This window comes from Aedes aegypti, chromosome 3 (genome assembly GCF_002204515.2).
Source record: "Aedes aegypti strain LVP_AGWG chromosome 3, AaegL5.0 Primary Assembly, whole genome shotgun sequence".
Taxonomy (NCBI): domain Eukaryota; kingdom Metazoa; phylum Arthropoda; class Insecta; order Diptera; family Culicidae; genus Aedes; species Aedes aegypti.
The window spans coordinates 286,969,165-286,989,569 of NC_035109.1; the positions used below are offsets into that span (position 1 = coordinate 286,969,165).

Below are 20,405 nucleotides of genomic sequence, written 5' to 3' on the forward strand. Positions count from 1 at the left end.
CACAGTTATAAACTGAGAGCTTTGTTTTGCCAATGTTGGCATTTTCGCATTCGTATATCGTGTGGCAGGTACGATGATACTCTATGCTCACGGAAGTCAAGGAAATTTCCATGACGAAAAGTTCCTTTACCGACCGGGAATCGAAGCCAGACACCTTCAGCATGGTTTTGCTTTGTAGCCGCGGACTCTAACCATTCGGCTAAGGAAGGCCCTACAATTGCCAAAACATTGGATCTCAGAATACTGATGCAATGAATACAATATAATAAAAAAAACATATTTCACTGCAATAATGTGGGGATTCCTAGTGTGATTCTGAGTTTAAATATCATGCGTTTGAGAGTTTTTGGGGATTTTTTAGATCAATAGTACGTTAAAAAGCTCGCTTGAGTATGTCGACGTTATATGACGCAATTTCACAAGATTTTTTCTAAGTGTACAATGGAATCTTATGATTCCTACCGGACTGCTAAACATGTCCAATGTATTCTTCAGGATTATTGTTTTATTTATTTATTTATTCTACGTCTTCAATTTCAACTTAATTGTACAGACTGAAACTTATTTTAATGTCTTATCCTATTTTTAAACGTCATCTTTGTAATATTAAAATCGAATTTATCATAAACTTCATTAAAGTATCGACAACAAGAGTGTAGAGGGTTATGATGCCCGTAAAAAGTGCGATGTGTCGGAATATACAAAAAAGTTCGATGGCGTAGGCGACGGTTCGGGACATGAATGTTCAGTTGTTAAAGCAAATCTCCGCAATCGATATTCCCCGTCAGAAGATCAAAACAGAACACCCTCTGTAGCAGTATCCTTCCCGACGCTAGCGTGTCCAGTCCAATCAACATGCATCGGTGTTCATATGGCGGCAATTTTATCGAGTCGTTCCACGGCAGGCGCCGTAAAGCATATCGCAAGAATGATTTTTGGACTCTTCCAACTCTATCGCTTTGGATTTGATGGTATGGTGACACTTGAACGGCGTATTCCAAAACACTGCGAACTACTGCACAGTAGATTGATTTGAGTGCGTACACATCTTGGAACGATTTCGTTATTCTTCGCAGAAACCCAAGGAGGGAAAAAGCTTTCGCAGTAGTTGTAGCAATGTGTTCATTGAATGTAATCTTGTTATCAACGATAACTCCCAAATCCTTAACGGAAGTGACACGGTCCAGCTCATGAAATCTGATTGAGTAACTTTGGCGCTCGGGATCGAGTGAATGATATTACCTTACATTTCTCAGCATAGCATTATTAGCACTGTACCAAATCCTTATTGTGTCCAAATCGCGTTGAATGACGCAACAGTCCATTTGAGAGAGAATCGTTTAAAAATTTTCAAATCGATGGCATAAAATAACTTTTCTGATTGAATCGGATCGCATAGGTCTGCAATAAATAACACGAATAGCAGTGGTCCGAGGTGACTGCCTTGAGGGACCCCAGACGGTATTGTAAACCGAGCAGACTCACAAAGAGATTTCAGTGAAATCTAGAGATTCTCAACAAGACCTTATTGATTCCTTTAGATTTCCAAGGGATTCTGAGGTCGGGGAGGAACTTCCTAGCAAACTACAGAACCTGTGCATTTCATTCTCTGCTTACAATCATTTTATATTATTCCAATTCGAATAAATACCAGATTTGACCCCATTAATCTGAATTCTGTAACCCCGAATGAGCAATTATCTTGAATGACATTTCCCCATGATATTGCAATTCGGGTTAGTGTCATTCGGGGTTATGAGCCATTAAGGATGATGCATTCGGGTTAATGGTATTCGAGGTAATGGGGTAGAATCCTTTGTGAACAAAAGATCGTAATCGATATGGAAGCACGTTTCGATTTTATGAAACTAAAACAAAAAGAAATAAAAACTCTACCGTTATTTTATGCTGATCTGAGCAGATATAACATACTTTGTATTCGAATGATCTATTTAGTAGAAAATGGTGATAATTTCAAACATTAAGTTTTTGAGAGATTGCCGAATTCAACAATAGATATTTCGGCTCGTGATAAATCTTGTTAAGAAGTAGCTCTTTATGACTGTCAACTTTAAAGTACGTCTTCCACAGCAACTAAAACTTTGCTTTATAAATATTTTAAAAAGAAAATAAGTAAATTTTTATTAATCTTATTGCTTAACTTGATATTGGATCGGTAGCAGTTTGCCTTATATGGGTGGCACTCTTGCCCCATGGTGCCGGAAAATACGTAATTTTGGGTGATATTTTAGAAAATCCAAAACTAATACTTTTTAGATTTTTAAGGTGAACATGCATCGAAGAGAACCAGGCAGCGATTTGAGCTGAAAAATTAATCAATTGGTAACAAGCTGGTGGTGACCAATCGATCTTTCGTTCTCTATCAATGTTCTCAGTAAATTAAATCACTCACCAAATTAGTATCATGACATTACTAATTCGTGTATTTGATAAACTTTAGTGAATAAATGGCACACTTGCCTTAAATTCCGATATATTATAAAACTATACGGGACCAGTTCATTCTCTCATCAATATAGTATAGAATTGGAATAGAAGATGTAGATGTTTTGCTCAAGAATATTTTAGTACAAAACTTAAATGAAGTATACAATACTAGTCCTGAAGTAATGAAACTGTGCAAATGTATAACTAGCCATTCAACATTTTAGCCTTGAATATTTGTTGATTCTCCTAGACATCGTTTTGAAAAGAGTATAACAAATTCACGCGTACGATAGATAGCCCAAAAACCATGTAGCGTAGCAGAAATTTCAGCCCGACTAGAACTCTCTTGAGTTTTGAAAGTGATAAGCTTAGCACAGCTCAGCAATATCTTTTTTTAACCCTTAAAAGCCCGAGACGGACCTTGAATTTTTAAATGATCACAATCCGGAGATTAGTCGATCAATTAGTTTGAAATAAATTTTAAAGTAAATGCGGTTAGTTGGTCCTACAATCCTTGGGTGAGACATTCCCCCTACTCTTGGTAATGGAAAAAGCGTGGACAGGAGGGGTGCCAAACGGATACCTCAACATCCAAATGAGCTAGAAGGTTGGTGTCTTCGGCAAAGTTATTCAACAGATCAAGGACTAACTGGCGGTGAAGAATCTGATTGAGGATTTTCCCGCTAGGTGGCGCTAGTGGCAAATTTTCTTCAATTGTCTGTATCTGAAGATCCTCAACAGCTAGAAGGTCGGTGTCTTCGGCAAAGTTGTTCAGCAGATCAAGGGCTATCTGGCAGTGAAGAGTCTGGAAATTCATCCGCTTGGTGGCGCGATTTCCATCTTCTCTACCTCAAAAGCCTTTCAGCTAGAAGGTTGGTGTCTTCGGCAAAGTTATTCACCAGATTTAAGGCTATCAGGGGGTAGAGGGCCTGAAAGAGAATTTATTCACTAGGTGGCGTTAATAGAAAATTTTCTCAAATTTAATGTATCTTAAAAACCTTGAATGCTAGAAGGTTGGTGTCTTCGGAAGAGACATATGCTGAACTATGGAGGACTACCTGGCGAGAAGAGTCTGATTGAGACTACATCCGCTAGGTGATGCTAATGAAAATAAATGTTCAATCTTCTCTACTTCAAGGTTCTTAACAGCTAAAAGGTTGGTGTCTTCAGCAATGGTATTTAGCAGATTTTTGGCTATCTGGCGGTAGAGAGTCTGAATGACTCTGCCGACTGGAAGGTGAAAAAATCATGCAAATGATCGGGTACATTATGTGTTACCAAGGTGACGTTGGTTGACATTTGGAGGATTGCTTCTTTATTTAAATATAATGGGTTGCTGTGATAAGTGAGTGATAATAAATGATTGAGTTCGTTTTGTGAAAATTTTAAATCGTGTTTGTTAGAAAACCCATTCAGAATATGTCAAAAATCTGGTGTCAATTTGCTGCTGAATAATGCTACTACTGTGGCTTATGGATACATGCTGAGCTGCAACTTTGGTGAGGAATTTCCAATTTATCCTTTTCCGTTCGACATTGTAAATTTAAGATTTCACATGCATTTATCCTATACCGCATAAATGGGAGAGGGATCAAATTTACATTTCTTCTCGTTTCAGAAAGCGAGTAAAGGCGCTTAAGCCAAGGCCATAGGGCCAGGACATACGGAAGAAATACCTGTGCAATACCAGCAATGGAGTGTGCATTAATTATTTTAGCTACGCCACTAAATGTCCTTTAAACGACCTAAGCGCCAGACTCACTATGTCAAACCGTTTCGGTCGAATTGAAATTTAGGTAAACGATTTCTTCGGCAAAGTCGATCGTTATTTTAAGCTGCAAACAATTGCTGAAGATGTAAAACTTTCAAAGCCTACTTTTTTGAAAACCTGACAAACTTTTGATAAATTGTGCTATAAACCGTTGTACCGTCGATGGGGGTGACAATGGGTCTGGGGGGTGAGATTGGGTCAAAAAGGAAAAATATGATTTATGAAATATTTCAGCTAATAACGGTGATATTACTAAAATTTATAATTCATATGCTAGGGAACATATAATTACACATAATTCATCACAATATACATTTTTAGAAATAGTAGTTTTTGTTTACCATATCAATAAACTTGTATGTTGAAATAAGATAAAATTTACAACATTAAATTTCTCCTGTGCAAAGTATCACGCATGTACTTTAACCTCTACCGTTATATTAGTAGAAGGTTTAAAGTCTTTTCATTTCACTTCACACGTATTTTCCGGAATCTATTTGATTTTTCAACAAAATTTTTTTTTTCCGGTACGGTGTCTAAAACATCAAAAATGGGGGTGAGATTGGGTCAAGCAAGAACGACAGTAAATGAAATTGCAAGTCCACTTTTTTGACATTTTACGGTGCCGGTAGTTCTCTTTTTCATTAAGATGTGTTTATTCTTTCTAAATACAGCAACTCTGAAACATCAAACTAGTCTACTTGAGGATTCCGTACATTGAATAACAATGCAACGCATTTTGACAACTTCTCAATCCAGCAACTGTGTTTCGTGCGCAGCAACATCGTAAAATTTTATCAAATGGATTGTTTTTTTTTTAATTAGTTATTTATCAGTGTTTTCTTATTATAGAAACATCTCCTGGAAGTACAAAAGAGTTGGATCGCTGAAATACTGGGATTATGACGTCAACATCTGCCTGAAATGTTTTGATCGTGGAATGTCGCTCCGAAATTTAACTCTTTGCGAAGAATTAAAATAATCACTGTTTCAGTAAACCTTTGGGGAAACTGAATAGGCTTCATGGCAATGGGGATGAGACTTTGAAGACAATTCGAGGGAAAAAAATAGAAAATGTATGTAAACTTAAAGATGAATGTTGTGTTTACATATTTTTTCTCATAGCTCTTCAATTTTTTGATATAATCGTTCTTTTAAGTGGGTTTATCATACTTGTGAAACATCTTAGATATCTTTTCATCTTGTTTGCATCGTATTTCATCAATATTCTTCAGCTGTGAATGGTTTTGCAACCATATTATCAGAAACAAGTTATTTCAATTGCAGTGACCCAATGTCACCCCCTCTATGGGGTGAGATTGGGTCATTTTTCATTCACTTGTGGTGCCGCTGTGAATAAATATTTTTCTTCAATGTTTTGAACAGTTGTTAATGTACCATCAAAGTGCATGCACACCAAATTTGAAGTTTATTGGAGTTAAATTGCGATAGTTATTCAATAAATAATTCGTACACATCCCTTTTTGACCCATTGTTACCCCCAACGTCGGTGTGTATAGTTTTGTGTGATTTGTCAGTTTAAATACCATTTATCGCCTATGATTATGTCATTTATTGGCTTAAGGCAGAGTTGCTGTAAGAAAGTTTTAATTCAAAAGACAGGGATATTGCCTATAGGCTATTCTTTCGATCGGTCAAGTTCGGGCAGGTATTTTTTATCACCATCCACTTACGAAGGGCTATGATACTTTTGACCATTTTTATAATGGCATGATGTTTATTATGTGTTTTAATGTGATCTGCCCCAGTGTGCGCTACCTAGTGGATAAATTCTCTTTCAGTCCCTCTACCACCAGATAGCATTCAATCTGATAAATAACATAGAGAAGGTAGAGGTAGAGAAGATTGAAGATTTATTTTTACTAGTGCCACCAAGCGGATGAATTTCCAATCAGACTGGGGGGAGGAGTCAGTGCCGGCACAAAATGAAATTGAAACTGCGGATAGAAACCACGTGTTTCGGTTGGGATCAAGCCCACGGCGCTTCAAGAGAGCGTAAATTATTTTTCATAAATTAGCATTTAACAGGTACTGAGGTAGTGTTTGATGTTCAGCGATCTAAAATAATGCTTTATTTAGAAGAAGACAAAATTTAATACATTTTCTGTTTTAAACCTGTTCAGGCGATGTTTTAGATAAACATATCTATTTGGCAAACTCAAAAACCGTATTTTTGTTATATTTTGGACCGACAAATGTACATCTTACTAAACTAAAGCACTCCCCTTAACTAAACTTCAGTCGAAGTAAATTTAGTTGTAAGGGTGATTTTAAATACATATTTTGTAAACATCTGTTTGATTGTTTCTATGAGATGTTATTATAATGCATTTTTCTGTCAATTGAAAAACATACGACTTCTAGTACACGAGTCTAGTACACGACACTGAAGACGGCCTTACAGTTGAGGTCGAAATACGCGTACCGTAATCCGGGGTAACATTGATCAGCGGGGTAAGATTGATCGGTATGATCCTTCTCGTAAAAAGTTCGAATCATCATTTATTGATGAAATATTTTCAAAACATGAATGGTGCCTCTCTTTCTTACATCCATAAGCTAACGAAAGTTGAGGTTTTTGCGAAAATTGGTTTTCGTTCATGCGTGAATTTGTCAACTTTTTGAATCAATGATTTTTATCATTATGGATGACACTACCGAAGATTCATGTCTCACATAAGTTCTGCAAATGGTATGAGCAAGGAAAATGCGATGATAACTAAAAATGGCATTGCTGAAAACGATTCCGTTGTCAAATTTTTCATAAGTTTATTCAATTAAACAACAATAACGAAGTACTATTAGGAATGCAAAATTTCCTTAGAAAATTGCCTACCTTTAGGCGTATTCCACGGTTCAACGCGATTTTATTTTTGAAATAACTCAAAAAGTAAATGACTTATAAGAATTTGGTCTTTATATTCGGCTTCAGGGGCCATGATTTAAGTAAGCAACGACATTTTCAATATTACCGAACCTTTTTTTACAAGGGTGATCAATGTTACCCCAAATCAGCTTAATAAAAAAATCACTTAAAACATTTATTTAAACATACTTATATCTGTTTAAAACCAAAGTACAGTATATAGTCACGAGCGGTAGGTGCCAGTACTTGTTTTAAAAATAAAAAACCTGCGACATTTGCATTTTTAAATGAAAAAATTGCGAAATATCCCAAAAACTGATCAATGTTACCCCGGATTACGGTATCTGTCAAAGGATACAAACTCTAGTGGATTTAAATGGTACACGGAGAAAAACGAAAATACTAGTTAGTGTACGAAATATAACTTTTCCAATATTTTGTTCTTTTAATATTTGAGAAGCTTAAAAGTTAATCGCCGAATTATTATATTTTATACCTTATCATGCTCATCCGCAATTTATTTTGTTATGTGCTTATGCAGTGAATCACGCTATGCTTGGGACTTATTCAAAATAAAGTGCCATTTTGTTCAGTTCGGTATCAACATCACATCGTGTTCAAACAAGTTTCTATTTTTAATCCAAGTGTCGTGACAATTCGACTTTCTTTGTCTATCAAGTGAAACTCTGGAGAGAAAAGCTGCAATGTTTTATGCCGGGAATAGATCATTCATCGCCGACACAACACCGGTCTTTCCGCAATTGTGCCGCGTTTGGCTCACATCAAAAACAGCATCCTCAAAAGATATTCTTCCCAGAAAAGCTGCCACAGGAAACGGTAAGTTCGTTTGTCGTATTCATTTCGGAATCTCATCATCATTTTGCCAAATTTTTCCAGATCATTTAAAACTGGGCCTAATCCACTCCAGTCGTCGTGTGCGGAACAAAAATGAACAGATTGGAGAAAGCACCAACTATGGATAGCAAAAAACGGAGAGAACTACATGATTTGTATGATAATAAATTAGTTACATGCAAAAATGCACATTCTTTTATTTTGTCTGGCCTTTGTTTACTGTAAAAGAAGAAAAAAATGCTAATTTTATTCAAAGCACTTGATTTTTGAACTTTAAGCATCAAACGCATAATTTCCAAAAAATCATTTATCAAAATAAAATACGTTTATACTAGCCAAGATTAATATGCTAAAATGCATTGCAGTGAGTGAATAAACCGAATATGATTTTAGAATGGTATTTAAGCAATTTAGTATAATATTTTCTTAGCGTGTATAGTACTAAATTCGGTTTTTTCATCTACTTATAGGTATTCTACTAAACAGCCCGAAGCTTTATTATCACCTTTGGGAGTTTTTCTGCATATTTTATCAACATTTTTTACGCATACTCTCTCGAGTCAACAGTTATGTCTTTGGATATACCCGTAATTCCGCTAAATATTTTTAGGAATACCTTCAGAAGATTTTTTCAAGATATTACCAAGGATATAACTTTAGAAATTTCTCATAGGATTTTGTTTGGAATTCCTGAAAAACTCCATAGACTCTTTCAATGATCCTTCATACATCCCTCTTATTGTCCTTGACGAAACAACATTGGACTAGTCAAAAACTTCGTTCAGGGATATCTCTAAGGACTCCTCTTAAGAACTATTTCAGAGATTCGTTTGAAAATTGAGGTTTTTTTTTCTGAAATTTCTACAGAATTTACACCAAACTAAGCTGTTAATGATCGTTTTGAGTAATTTAATTAAAATCTACTAAGGGGCCGTCCACTAAATACGTAATGGTTTATGGGGGAGTGCTGGGGGTTTGAGACTTCTTACGCACCATACAATTATTTTTTTAGTGGTATTTACTAAATTTGGTTCATATTAGTGGTTTACTACATTGATTTTCCATTAGAACTCACTGCTATAGAAACGCACCACTATTACTGGTACAAAAAGGCAAAATATAGTCGATTCTGCACATCTCGATGTTCTATATCTCAATATCTCTCCCTATTTCGATGATTTTTTCGGTCCCTTCATTCGGCATACATTTTTACACTTCATATCTCGATATCTCCTTATTTTCAATCTACACGGAAAAAAAAATCCGTTTCCCGATTCATGGACAAAAAGTCATAAAATCATAAAATTCTATGATTCATGATATCATGACCACGAGTCATATGTGATGAAATGAAAATGTTTTAAACTATGATTGTATTATATAAGAAATATTTTGTACAACATGAATTAACTTGTTTTAATTAATTGTTCTTCTTCTTCTTGGCATTTACGTCCTCACTGGGACAGAGCCTGCTTCTCAGCGTAGTTTTCTGATGAGCACTTCCACAGTTATTAACTGAGAGCTTTCTTTGCCAATGTTGCCATTTTCGCATTCGTATATCGTGTGACAGGTACGATGATACTCTATGCCCAGGAAAGTCAAGGAAATTTTCATTACGAAAAGATCCTGGACCGACCGGGAATTGAACCCAGACACCTTCAGCACGGCTTTGCTTTGTAGCCGCGGACTCTAACCACTCGGCTAAGGAAGGCCCTACCCCATTAATTGTTGTAATTATTATTTTCACATTTTTCATATTTGTTATTGTTTTATTTTGTATGTAGACCGCAGGTGATGTCGAGTTCAGCTCATCGATTGGATTTCCGCCTGGTCAAGTTCGGAAATATACGACTGCAACCGCAGATTGTAGCAATTGGCCCATCGCGTACAGAGTCAGCGGTTATGGTGGAGCCGAATATAAGTATCTTTGTATCTGCATGCATGCTGCTTACGTGTTTAACCTGGAATATACGCCAGATTGTAAGGCACTATGGCGTTTTATCCAAATATATTTTTTCTTATTCCTTTTTTCGTTGAGCTCCCCAAGAGCACGAGGGATTTACAGGGTGCCCGTAAATTATCAGAACAAAAAATATAGGGAAGATTATCTCTCTTTGAATATAAACTCAATTTTCAAGTACCTTTTTAATACATCTATTTATTAACAAAAAGTAGAATCCATAATAATTTGAAACTGATAGCTTCGTCCTGAGATAAATAAATTAAAATTTGTTGGAGACGTTATTCTTGAAAGCTGCTATCAATTTTTGAGATATTTTCTCCATGAATTCCAAAAGTGATGAATTCAAAAGCCCTATTTATGTTTGAGATTATCTACAGGATCTTGGCTTGCAGATAGGATGAAGGTAGAAAACTATTCGCTTAAAATTCAGAAAATTCGAAGGACATTTCTCTTCCGTCATTAAGCTCGGAAAACGGCGTTCGCAGAGGCAGCCTAACACATTTAATTCGATTTAACAAATATTTGACATAAAAAAATGTGTCAAACTTCTTACTTAAAAATAAAATTTAATTTGTTTATCTTGGTTGAATAGAGGCATTTCTTCAAAGTTTGTACGGATAATATGCGGACATCCTGTACTCCAATCAATTGAATGAACGCAACATTGTATTTTAAATGTATAGATGAATAAAATAAAATCAATACAAATGAAATAAACTAATAAAGGGCAGTCAATAAATCTCGTAGTCATATATGGAGGTATTGCCAAGGACCATGCTCGATACAAATTTTGATATTTTCGCAAGAATTTAAGACCATGGTTTAAGGGTCTGAAAATCCAAAGACGCATGACGCAACCTGCCACTTTTCATATCCAAAATTTGAATCATAAAATACAGGTACCTAAATTCATGAATAATGCTTATGCTTTCATGAATTGTGTCCATGATTTCAGATCACATGCTTCATGAAATCATAAAGCAATTTGCCACTTTTCATAACCAAAACTGGAATCATAAATGACAGGTATCTAAATTCATGAACAGTACTTATGTTTCCATCAACCGTTCGCATGATTCCAGATCAGATGCTTCATGATTCCATGATTTAATTAATTAATTGGCTCTTTATTATGGGGAAATTCAGCCCTAGGCTGGTTCATCCCCGATTCCAAGATTTAAATTACCACTTTTTATCACTGTGAATTGAAAACGTAACGTTAAGGCAGAGTTACGGTGAAACGATACATGATCTCATGACTTTTATTCATTGTGTATTTTTATTACATTAAATACACGTTCCTCAAGAAATCATGACTCATTTTGTTTGTTTCGAGTGCCGCATTTTTTCCATTTCGCATTTTGTTTGTAGTATTCATTAAAATAATGTTCCTTGTCTCGATCTCTTCCTATCTGGACGGTCTATTCTACATCGAGATGTGGAGAGTCGACTGTAGGTTGAGGTTTTTAATTGTTTTCTACTATTACCTTACTAAATTCTAAGATTTTTCACATATTCATTTTACTTTGACAAGGGCCATTTTAGAAAAAAAAACACACACACAAATATAAAATTTTCCGCTAAATTCACGCTATAAATCGCACTATTCGCAGAATTCCTTGTAAAAATCGTTGATTCCTGAAAATACATTAGCAGAATCCTTGAACCAATCCTTAGAAGAATTCCGACTGGAATTTCTAAAGAAAATATTCAAGAGAAAATATACGAATATTGAGGAGTTTCTGGAAGAATTTTTTGGAGAATGCAAATTACCCGGATGGGAAATCTTGGAAAATCCAGGAATCCCTTGGTATTTTACTCGGGGATGTTCTGTCGGACTCTTTGTAGGAATACTTGGTAGATGAATTGCTCGTAGCGTCTCAACACTTACAAACGGATACAAAATACAGCCTTTTTAAATCTTTAAGTGTGACAGACAATACTCGGTGGGAAACTAGAAAATGGTGTCACGAGTAATGACGTGCGTGAAAAAAGCGTGTATATACGGCAGACTTCAGTGGTTTGGTCACTGAGTTAAGTTTCCCATAAGATGTACTGAATATTTCTTCTACACAAATAATATACCACAGTATAGAAATGATTTACGCCTAGCAATTAGGTTAATTCAACAAGCATAAACACATAAAGCACACATTATGTAACAAAACAGTGCAGACAATAAACGCACATAGAGATATATGCTTACCACTTCCGCTTCGAAAAAAGAAACGAAGCATTTCTAACAGGCTCCTCCAAATGTTTGTAAAACTGCTGGTGCTGCTGTTGGTGCTGGTTATCATAGTTATGCACAGCTCTTGGATTGTGGAAAGGTCTACGTCCGCCCCATACCCAGATTATGTTAAAAAAGATTAGTAGGTTAGTGCTCAGGAAGATAAAACCAGCTGCTAGTGATAATAAAACTCTGTTAAATCTATCCAAGTCAAGCTTTTTTTTGGTAACAATCGTTATTGCTGTTATAGTTAACTCCGCTCGTGTGGTTGTTATTGTTGAGATTGTTGAAATGATCGATCCGACGTGCTATCTGGGCACTACGCTCGTAAGTTATTGCAAACGAAGCCAAATAAATCCAATCATGCAGCGTGAAAAGTACAAATCCGAAAAAGCAAACATTAAACCACAAATCCGTGCAAAAAATAAATCACGCTGTTAGCTGGAGAGTATAAATTAAATTGAACCGAAGCTGTCCGAATTCTCTTCCCAGGAGTTACTGCTTGGTGGGTTGCACCGAAAGCGAATTCCCAGAAGCAGAAACCTCCCGTGGAGTGGCGTCACAGAAGTTCACTTTCCTTTCGACACGCGGTGGTCATCGATTGAATCCGGTAGTTCCCTTTAGGGGTCGTCCATAAATAACGTAGCATTTTGGAGAAGGATGGGGAATTTCGGGAATTTGAGATGATGTGCGACAAGGGGGCGAGAGGGTCTGTAACTAGTGGATGTAGACTTTTGAATTAGATTTCGCTTTTTTTTTCGGTTAGAACAGTTGCACTTCAAAGTAAATTTTGTAATTTCTCATCGTAATGGACCAATGCACGAGTTCATTGTTTGACGTTTAAGTGGAGCCGTTAGCTAGTGAAACTAATGAATTCGGCACCACTTAAACGTCAAATTAGTTAACTCGTGCATTGGCCCATGGATCGATGCACGAGTTCAATATCTGACGTTTGAGCGGAGCCGTGTTATTTATGTGACCATGGCAACGAGTGAATTCGGCACCGCTCAAACTTCAACATAGTGAACCCGTGCATTTGTCCATGCACGAGTTCACTAATTTGACGTTTGAGCAGTGCCGAATTCACTCGTTACCATGGTCACGTAAATAACACGGCACCGCTCAAACATCAAATAGTGAACTCGTGCATCAGTCCATAGGCTTTTTTTCATCACGGCAATCTGTCATAAAATGGCCTACTTTCCTGCACTGAACCATTGTCGTAATAGTCACTTCCATTGAAATCATCTACTGTTTTGAGTTACGTAATGAATCATTACACAACAATTCAGTTGCTTAATAAATATTACACAACGCTTTTCCATTACGCAACTGTTTTAAGTTGCATAATGAATCATTACACAACCATTTAAAAAAATGCAAAATAATGGTTAATGCATCCCGACATGATTTCTGATACCCTCAAATCTTCATATAAGATGAAATTGCCACGATACGGAAATTTATCCTAAGAGGCTTGCCGAGTCCTATTACGACGATTGCTGTAAAAATCGAGTTCTGCAACGAGCTACGTACAACATTTTTCGCAATTTCGTTTATGACTACTTGAGGGTATCAGAAATTATATCGGAACGCATTCACCATTATTTTACAATTTCTGAAAAATTGTTGTGTTATGTTTCATTACGCAACTCAACAGTTTCGTAATGAGAAAGCGTTGAGTAATGAATCATTACAGCACTGGTTTCAGTTGCGTAATGACTATTCCCGCACTGTATACTTCAGTGCAGGAAAGTAGAAGTAGAAAGTTTCATGACAGATTGACATGATGAAAAACAGCCTATTAGGGTGCAGAACCACTTGGGCACTTCCATGATTCACTTTGGCATAAGGGGGTTTTTCTCGGCCGAATTCTCTGAAAGTTTGTAAAAAAGAGCGCTTTAGTACGACGCATATTGAGGCCAAATATGAGCTTTGTAGCTTTCAAAAAAGCCCACTGCCGAAGTGAATCAAAAGTGCCAAGAATGGGACCGGCTCCCTACGATGAGAAATTGCAAAAAAAAAAAAAAAATGTTGCGCGCAACTCATTGCAGAACTCGATAACTACTATTTCGTGTTCGTTCATTTTTTTTGGGAGGGGAGATTTTATGTAAAATATCAGGCTACGTATTGACCAAATGTCATGAGAGGGAGGAGGAGAATAAATATCAGTGACAAACTACCACGTCATTTATGGATGACCCCTTATCATCTTTTTCCCCGATTTCTAATTCAGTTAGGTTAGTGTACCGAGCTTACCTGACCATCCCCTTGAATTTATTGTCCTGCACGGTGGTCTCGTTGCCCTGGAATGCCTGGTGCCAGTTGTTCGACAGCTGCTGTTTGCGTTCGCTCAGCTCCACTTTGCGGTCACCGATGATGTCGTTACGATTGACATCGACCCGCTGGTGCTGTTGCTGTTGCTGGAGGTTCCGTTGTCTGATTATCCGCGGGGAATGATGGAGTGCAGCGGTTCATGAGAGGAAAATAGAAATGCGGAGAATCGTTAGCAAAAAAGAATTATAAGAAATAAACCATTTGGAGCTGCGGAGTGCGAGAAGTGCGGCTTTTAGAACTGAAAATTTTGAATCGTGGGTAAAATTTGATTTGGAGCGAATTAATGATAAATAAAGCAACGGTGACATATTGATGGCAACGATGGAAAGTAAAGGACCGTTGATTAATCATGTAAGAAGTGAGAAGGATTTGAGATTTCCGACGCGCCATTCAAATTATTTTTAATTTTTATACAAAATTTTTAGAAGAAAAAAAACGTCAAAATTGTGTTACTTTATTAAACGACAGCCCTTAAGAATAAAACAAATGTTAAAATGTTGGCACGTTTGATTTAACGATCAACGCTCCGTCATCGTAATCATTGTCATCATCGAAACTTCAAAAGCAGTTTTCTGTTAAAAACTAAAAATTATTCGATGAAAATGTGTTCACTGTGTTCCGGTTGGAGAAAAGAATACAGTGAACACATTTTCCCGTAAATTTTCTTGATTTTGAACGAAAATACTGCTTTTGAAAATTCCAAAATCAATGACGGATCCTGTCCCCTTAACGGATCGAGCATTCAATTCAAAACCCAAATTATTACAATTTTAAGAGCTCTAACTTTGGAAACTGTGGTTTTTAATTTTTGTGTGGAATTAATCATTGTTGAAACATATTGAGATTCCGGTAAGATTACCGGCCGTAGAAATTTTTAATATCCCTGTAAATTCTGACATTACGATAATTATGTTATTTTCTAGAAATTTTCGGATGTCGGTGGGAATTCAGATATTTATAAAGTAATTCTGAATTTTACGTGTGAATTGAGACATCTCAGGTTCTCAGATTTCGTTTGGAATTTTTGTAGGAACTTTGGAATTCCGCTAGGCATATGTCTTAATCATAGGCATGATTTTAATGATAATTCTGAAATTTTAAAAGTCATTCTAGGCATATTGCGGAAAAAATGAAAATCTGGTAAAAACTCTAGAATTTAGGTGGGAATGGGATTCCGATCATTTTTTTTTTAATTCTGTGGGTATTTTTGAGACGGTATTTTTGTAAGAATCCTTGAGATTTCGGTGGGATTCCTGCGAATTATTGTGTGAATATTTGGAATTCTGAAAATCAATCTTTGGAATTATTGTAAACACCTTTAAGATTCCGTTGATCGCCAGTTCCGTTGGAATTTGAATAAACTTTTTGAATGTTTGAATGTTTGTGAAATCGATAAGAATTTTAATAATTTTAAAGGGAACCCTGGTGTTTTAGGGGAGATCCTCATTGGATTCTAACGATTATTATCGGAGTCATCACAATTCCCATAAAAATCTCTACATTCTACATTTTATAAATTACAAGGATTCTATCAAGAACCCCATCGAAATAACGAGAATATCACAGAAACACTTAGGAATTCAACATGCTGTTAAGGAAACACACGGGGAGCCTCAAAATTCTCCCGCAATTTCACCAAAATTTCAGTACTGGTGCTAGGAAATATGTGGTTCCTAGTTTGATAGCTGTAATCTCAAGATCTCTTCATAGATTTTAAGCTAAATACAAAAATTTGTCAAACGCTGGCGTTGGCAATGACCCAAACCCACCCAGAAAATTCTTTGATGTACCATCATCATAAAATCATACAAATAAAGAGAATACCAGACTAATCGCAAAATTACACTACAAATCTAGTCAAATTACAGAACCTTCATGAATTTGTGCAAATTGTCTCGTAATCGGTTAGACTCCATACATTTTCTTCATATGCATGATTGTATTAATTTTAAGCGTCACTCTGAATTGATTTTTCTTTACGTGCAGAATCACCCTGCACTCTGAATAGATGTTTCTTAACGTGCAGCATCAACATCACTGCTACCCGTATGATTCTACCCCATTACCCCGAATGCCATTTCCTCGAATGCCATCACTCCGAATGCCATCACTCCGAATGCCATCACCCGAATGTACCATTACCCCAAATTCAATCACCCCGAATGCTGTTTTCCCGAATTAACGATTATCTTAACATGATGTCATTGATGATATTGGAATTCGGGGCAATGTCATTCGGGGTTATGGGTCGTTCGGGGATTTGAAATTCGGGATAATGAATCCATGCACTATGTGAAAAGCAAGCAATTCTTGAAAACTTATTCAAACAGACTCAAGTAAAAAAGTATACAAACTTATTTTATCGATTCTACGTGTTCGGCAGACGAAATTCTACACGTTTCGCTCTGAAATAACTCGATTTTTTATTTTTAGGGCGTTTAATTTCCGGATTTACAAAACGACGAAAGTAAAATTTTCAACTTTCGCAACCTAACCACTACTTTCGCCGCTCCGTTATATGGCTTAGCTTATCTTAGCTTAGCTTAGACTGACTACACATATCAATGGTTGCTATTCCGTGATTGACCGAAGTCAGTGAAAATGCACAAAGAATCAACTAGAAGTTCAGCTGGGATTGGCCATAATCTTCTTCAGTGTGCATAATTCAGTGCCTCTATTTATACAAGGTCAATAACGGCGCCGGCCACGTCCTTGCAGTCAGGTGGGATTGAGGGAAGCAATGTTAGTGTGTAACCTTTGCTATTTGGAGACCGTGTTTGCCTCTGCATCTCCACTAAGGTTACTGGGAGGGATGTTTGTTAATGGGGAGGATCGTTGGGTCGAAGGATTCACTTTGATAAGCGATTAGACCATGATAAACAATGATTTGTGAGATATATACATGCTTATACGTAAATATAATTGTTCATATAATTTCTATGTAGAGGAAAATTATGCCGACACTTGAGGTGACGAACCATTCAAAGTTTGTTGAACAAATACCTAAATGTAACATTCCTACAGCTGTCAGTACGAAAGCATGTGTTATTATATTTTACTGATTTGAAAAGAAACAAAAGACTCAATTGGTTGGGACATCATAGAACACTCTAATTCTTATGCCGACACTTACAGTGGCGAACCATCCAAAGTTTGTTGAATAAAGTGAACCTTTCGCAAGTCTACACTTGTAGTGTCGAACCATTCAAAGTTTTTTTTAATTACAAAAATAAAGGTATATAAGGGGTGTTCTGAAAAAAAAAATGTTAAACATAAATAAATCATGAATCAGAGTTTGTGTCGACACTCACAGTGACGAACCATCCATAGTTTGTTGAAACATCATATTTACATCCCATTATTGTAACGATTAAATGTGCAGTCATACATATTTTATAGATTAGAAATAGTAGCATGAAACGAGCTCACCAATTGATCCATTATCCTTGACTGAGCAGCCACAATCCACTTTCAGCTTCACTCGTTTGCTCGGCTAGCACTCAGAAAAAAAAAATAGGCGCGCGACCCGAAAAAAAAACACGGACGACAGCTCGGGCTTTCTTGACGCACTGCCCAGGAGCAAGCGTCAAGGTCGTCGAAAGATCAAAAATAACGAACCGATCGCGGCACTTTTTAACTTACTCCAACCGAACTCCCCGATCACGCCACTTTTTCACTTACGAGATCGACGCGCGACATGTTTGATCCTGCCCTCGTCGCTCGCTCCGGCAAAAGCAAGCGTCAAGGTCGAAAGATCAAACAGAACTCACTTTCGCCGCTCCGTTATATGGAGAGACAAAGTGACTTAACCACGAATCAAAACAAAACACTACTTGAGTCGATTTTACACTGGTACAAAAACGTCGCAAGTAACTGAATAAAACGGCTTATCATTTTATCATAATTTTTTTTTGTGGGAAATAATTAGTAAATTTAATGATTTGTAAACGGTCTTCGGCAAAATAGCTGACGGATGTATCTAACAGAATCAGTATAGCTCTAACCTTCATGATTACACGGGCAAACACTATGACCGATTGAATGAATTGCTTACTTTCCCATAGTAATTTCCATACAAACTGTGAAGGGCTTGTGCAGTCTCAGTTTTCATCCAAATGAGCTCAATGGGAGACCAAAAATCTGAACTAGAATCGAATGACTGTGGTGGAGCAAAAATGATTTTTTGAACCACCTTACTGTTACGACATAGGATCAAATTTGACAACATTCGATAAATTTCAAATAACTCTTCAAAAATGTTGCTTTTTTCAAAGTAAGGCATCTCATATCGAATGATTGACTGCAGTTAAAAAGGCAAACAAACATGTGAATAATAATAAACCATTGATCTGTTTAGTTCAACACTCGGGGTGTTTAGTGGAATACCTATAAATAAATTAGAACCAGATTTTGTATTGAATTATTTCATTCCACTAGAGCTTGTACCTTTTGACAGATACGCGTTTTTCGACCTCAAGTGTATGGCCGTCGTCATTGTCGTGTACTGGGCTCAACCTTTTTTCAAACATCTTAAATCAAATGCTGTACACAACAATTATGTTATTTCTCGAAACAGAATATTGACTAAGCTTTAGTAAAGTTTTTCATAGATATATGGATTGAAAATTCATAGAGAAATTAGAATAGAACACTTGGGCTCAAACTGCGGCACGTAGGTCCTTATCCATACGAAATCACCGAACATTTACAGGATCCTGCTACGCAACTCAAAAAGCCCGACTAGGATACTCCGGCTCTCGCTAAGGATTTCAAGGTCTCTATGGATTTCCTAGGCCACCACTTGTGCTCCCCGAATTAAACTGGGATCTTATTCAGAATTATCAAAATTTTGGACAGAAATAGTCATAACACCACTATAAATATGAAGGATTCCGCTATGAATTCAAAGAACGCCATAGAAATCTTAGGAGTTTTCAAGGAATCACCAGATTTCACGCAGCATCTCGAATAACCAATAATACATTCTCTTGATCTCACATGAAACCCCTAATGTCCGATAAGTGTCCTTAGATTCCAGTAATCTCAAGACTCCGCTGAAAATTCTCAGATAGTGGGCTCTCAGCAAGACCCGAAAACATTCTCCAGAATCGAGATAGGAAAATGCTATGTCCAGATAGGGATCAAACTCAAGTGGGCTGCCCATACAGTATGAATGCCTTAGAAAAAATGTTTGAGTTCTAGTTGAGATAATTATATGAATTATTGATTTCTTGAAACGTTGCAAATACATGATCATCTCGAAGTAAATAAGTGCGTATGGGAGCCATAAGTTGGTGGGATTTTGGGAAATATCGACGAAGATGGAGTTCTTGAATGCAGTCGGAGTGAAGCTGACCTTCTGTTCAAATGACAAATGAAAGAATATAAAAAAACACAAATCTCAATGATATTAAAACATGTTGTCAAAAACTGATCCATTTTGTTGCCAAAATCGGGGGACACCAAAAATGGAGCATGCCAAAAACAGTATCATACTGTACTACAAAGTTATAAATGAAGATGTGTTTTGAGTCCCTCAAATCAAACATTTGAAAATTGGACAATAGATGTTCGGATGGCAGAAATTTGAAAAAATATAGAAATTCTAATAATTTTCTTAGAGATGTTTTATGATTGATTAAGGGTGCATTTGATTTGATGCAAAAAATTTAAATGCTTTTAGTAGGAGACACTTTTGTTGCTATCGAGGCTTTGAAGCAATTATCCGCAGCCGCCGTGGGGCAAAAAATCGCACTAGTTTTTCAAATCAAGATAATCGAAATACCTCCAACTACTTGATAATGATATCAAAAAAATTACTAAAAATGGATGGAATGAGCAAAATAAACACTCCAAACATTATGTCAGTGGTTTAACCTGATTTTTTGAAGGAGGATCTGTTAGGCTTAATATT

The 20,405-nt window shown here is 36.5% G+C and overlaps 1 protein-coding gene across 10 annotated transcripts in view; it reads right to left on the minus strand.

Annotated features, from left to right (window-relative positions):
- LOC5572723 (myosin-IIIb) overlaps nt 1-20,405 on the minus strand; it is a 396,695-nt gene that overhangs the window by 2,904 nt on the left and 373,386 nt on the right. For 7 of the 10 annotated variants that reach the window (XM_001660491.2, XM_021851363.1, XM_021851359.1 and 4 more), the window contains one exon: nt 14,414-14,593. In XM_001660491.2, coding sequence (XP_001660541.1) covers nt 14,414-14,593 — 180 coding nt within the window. The other 3 variants (XM_001660490.2, XM_021851365.1, XM_021851366.1) reach the window with 2 other exon arrangements.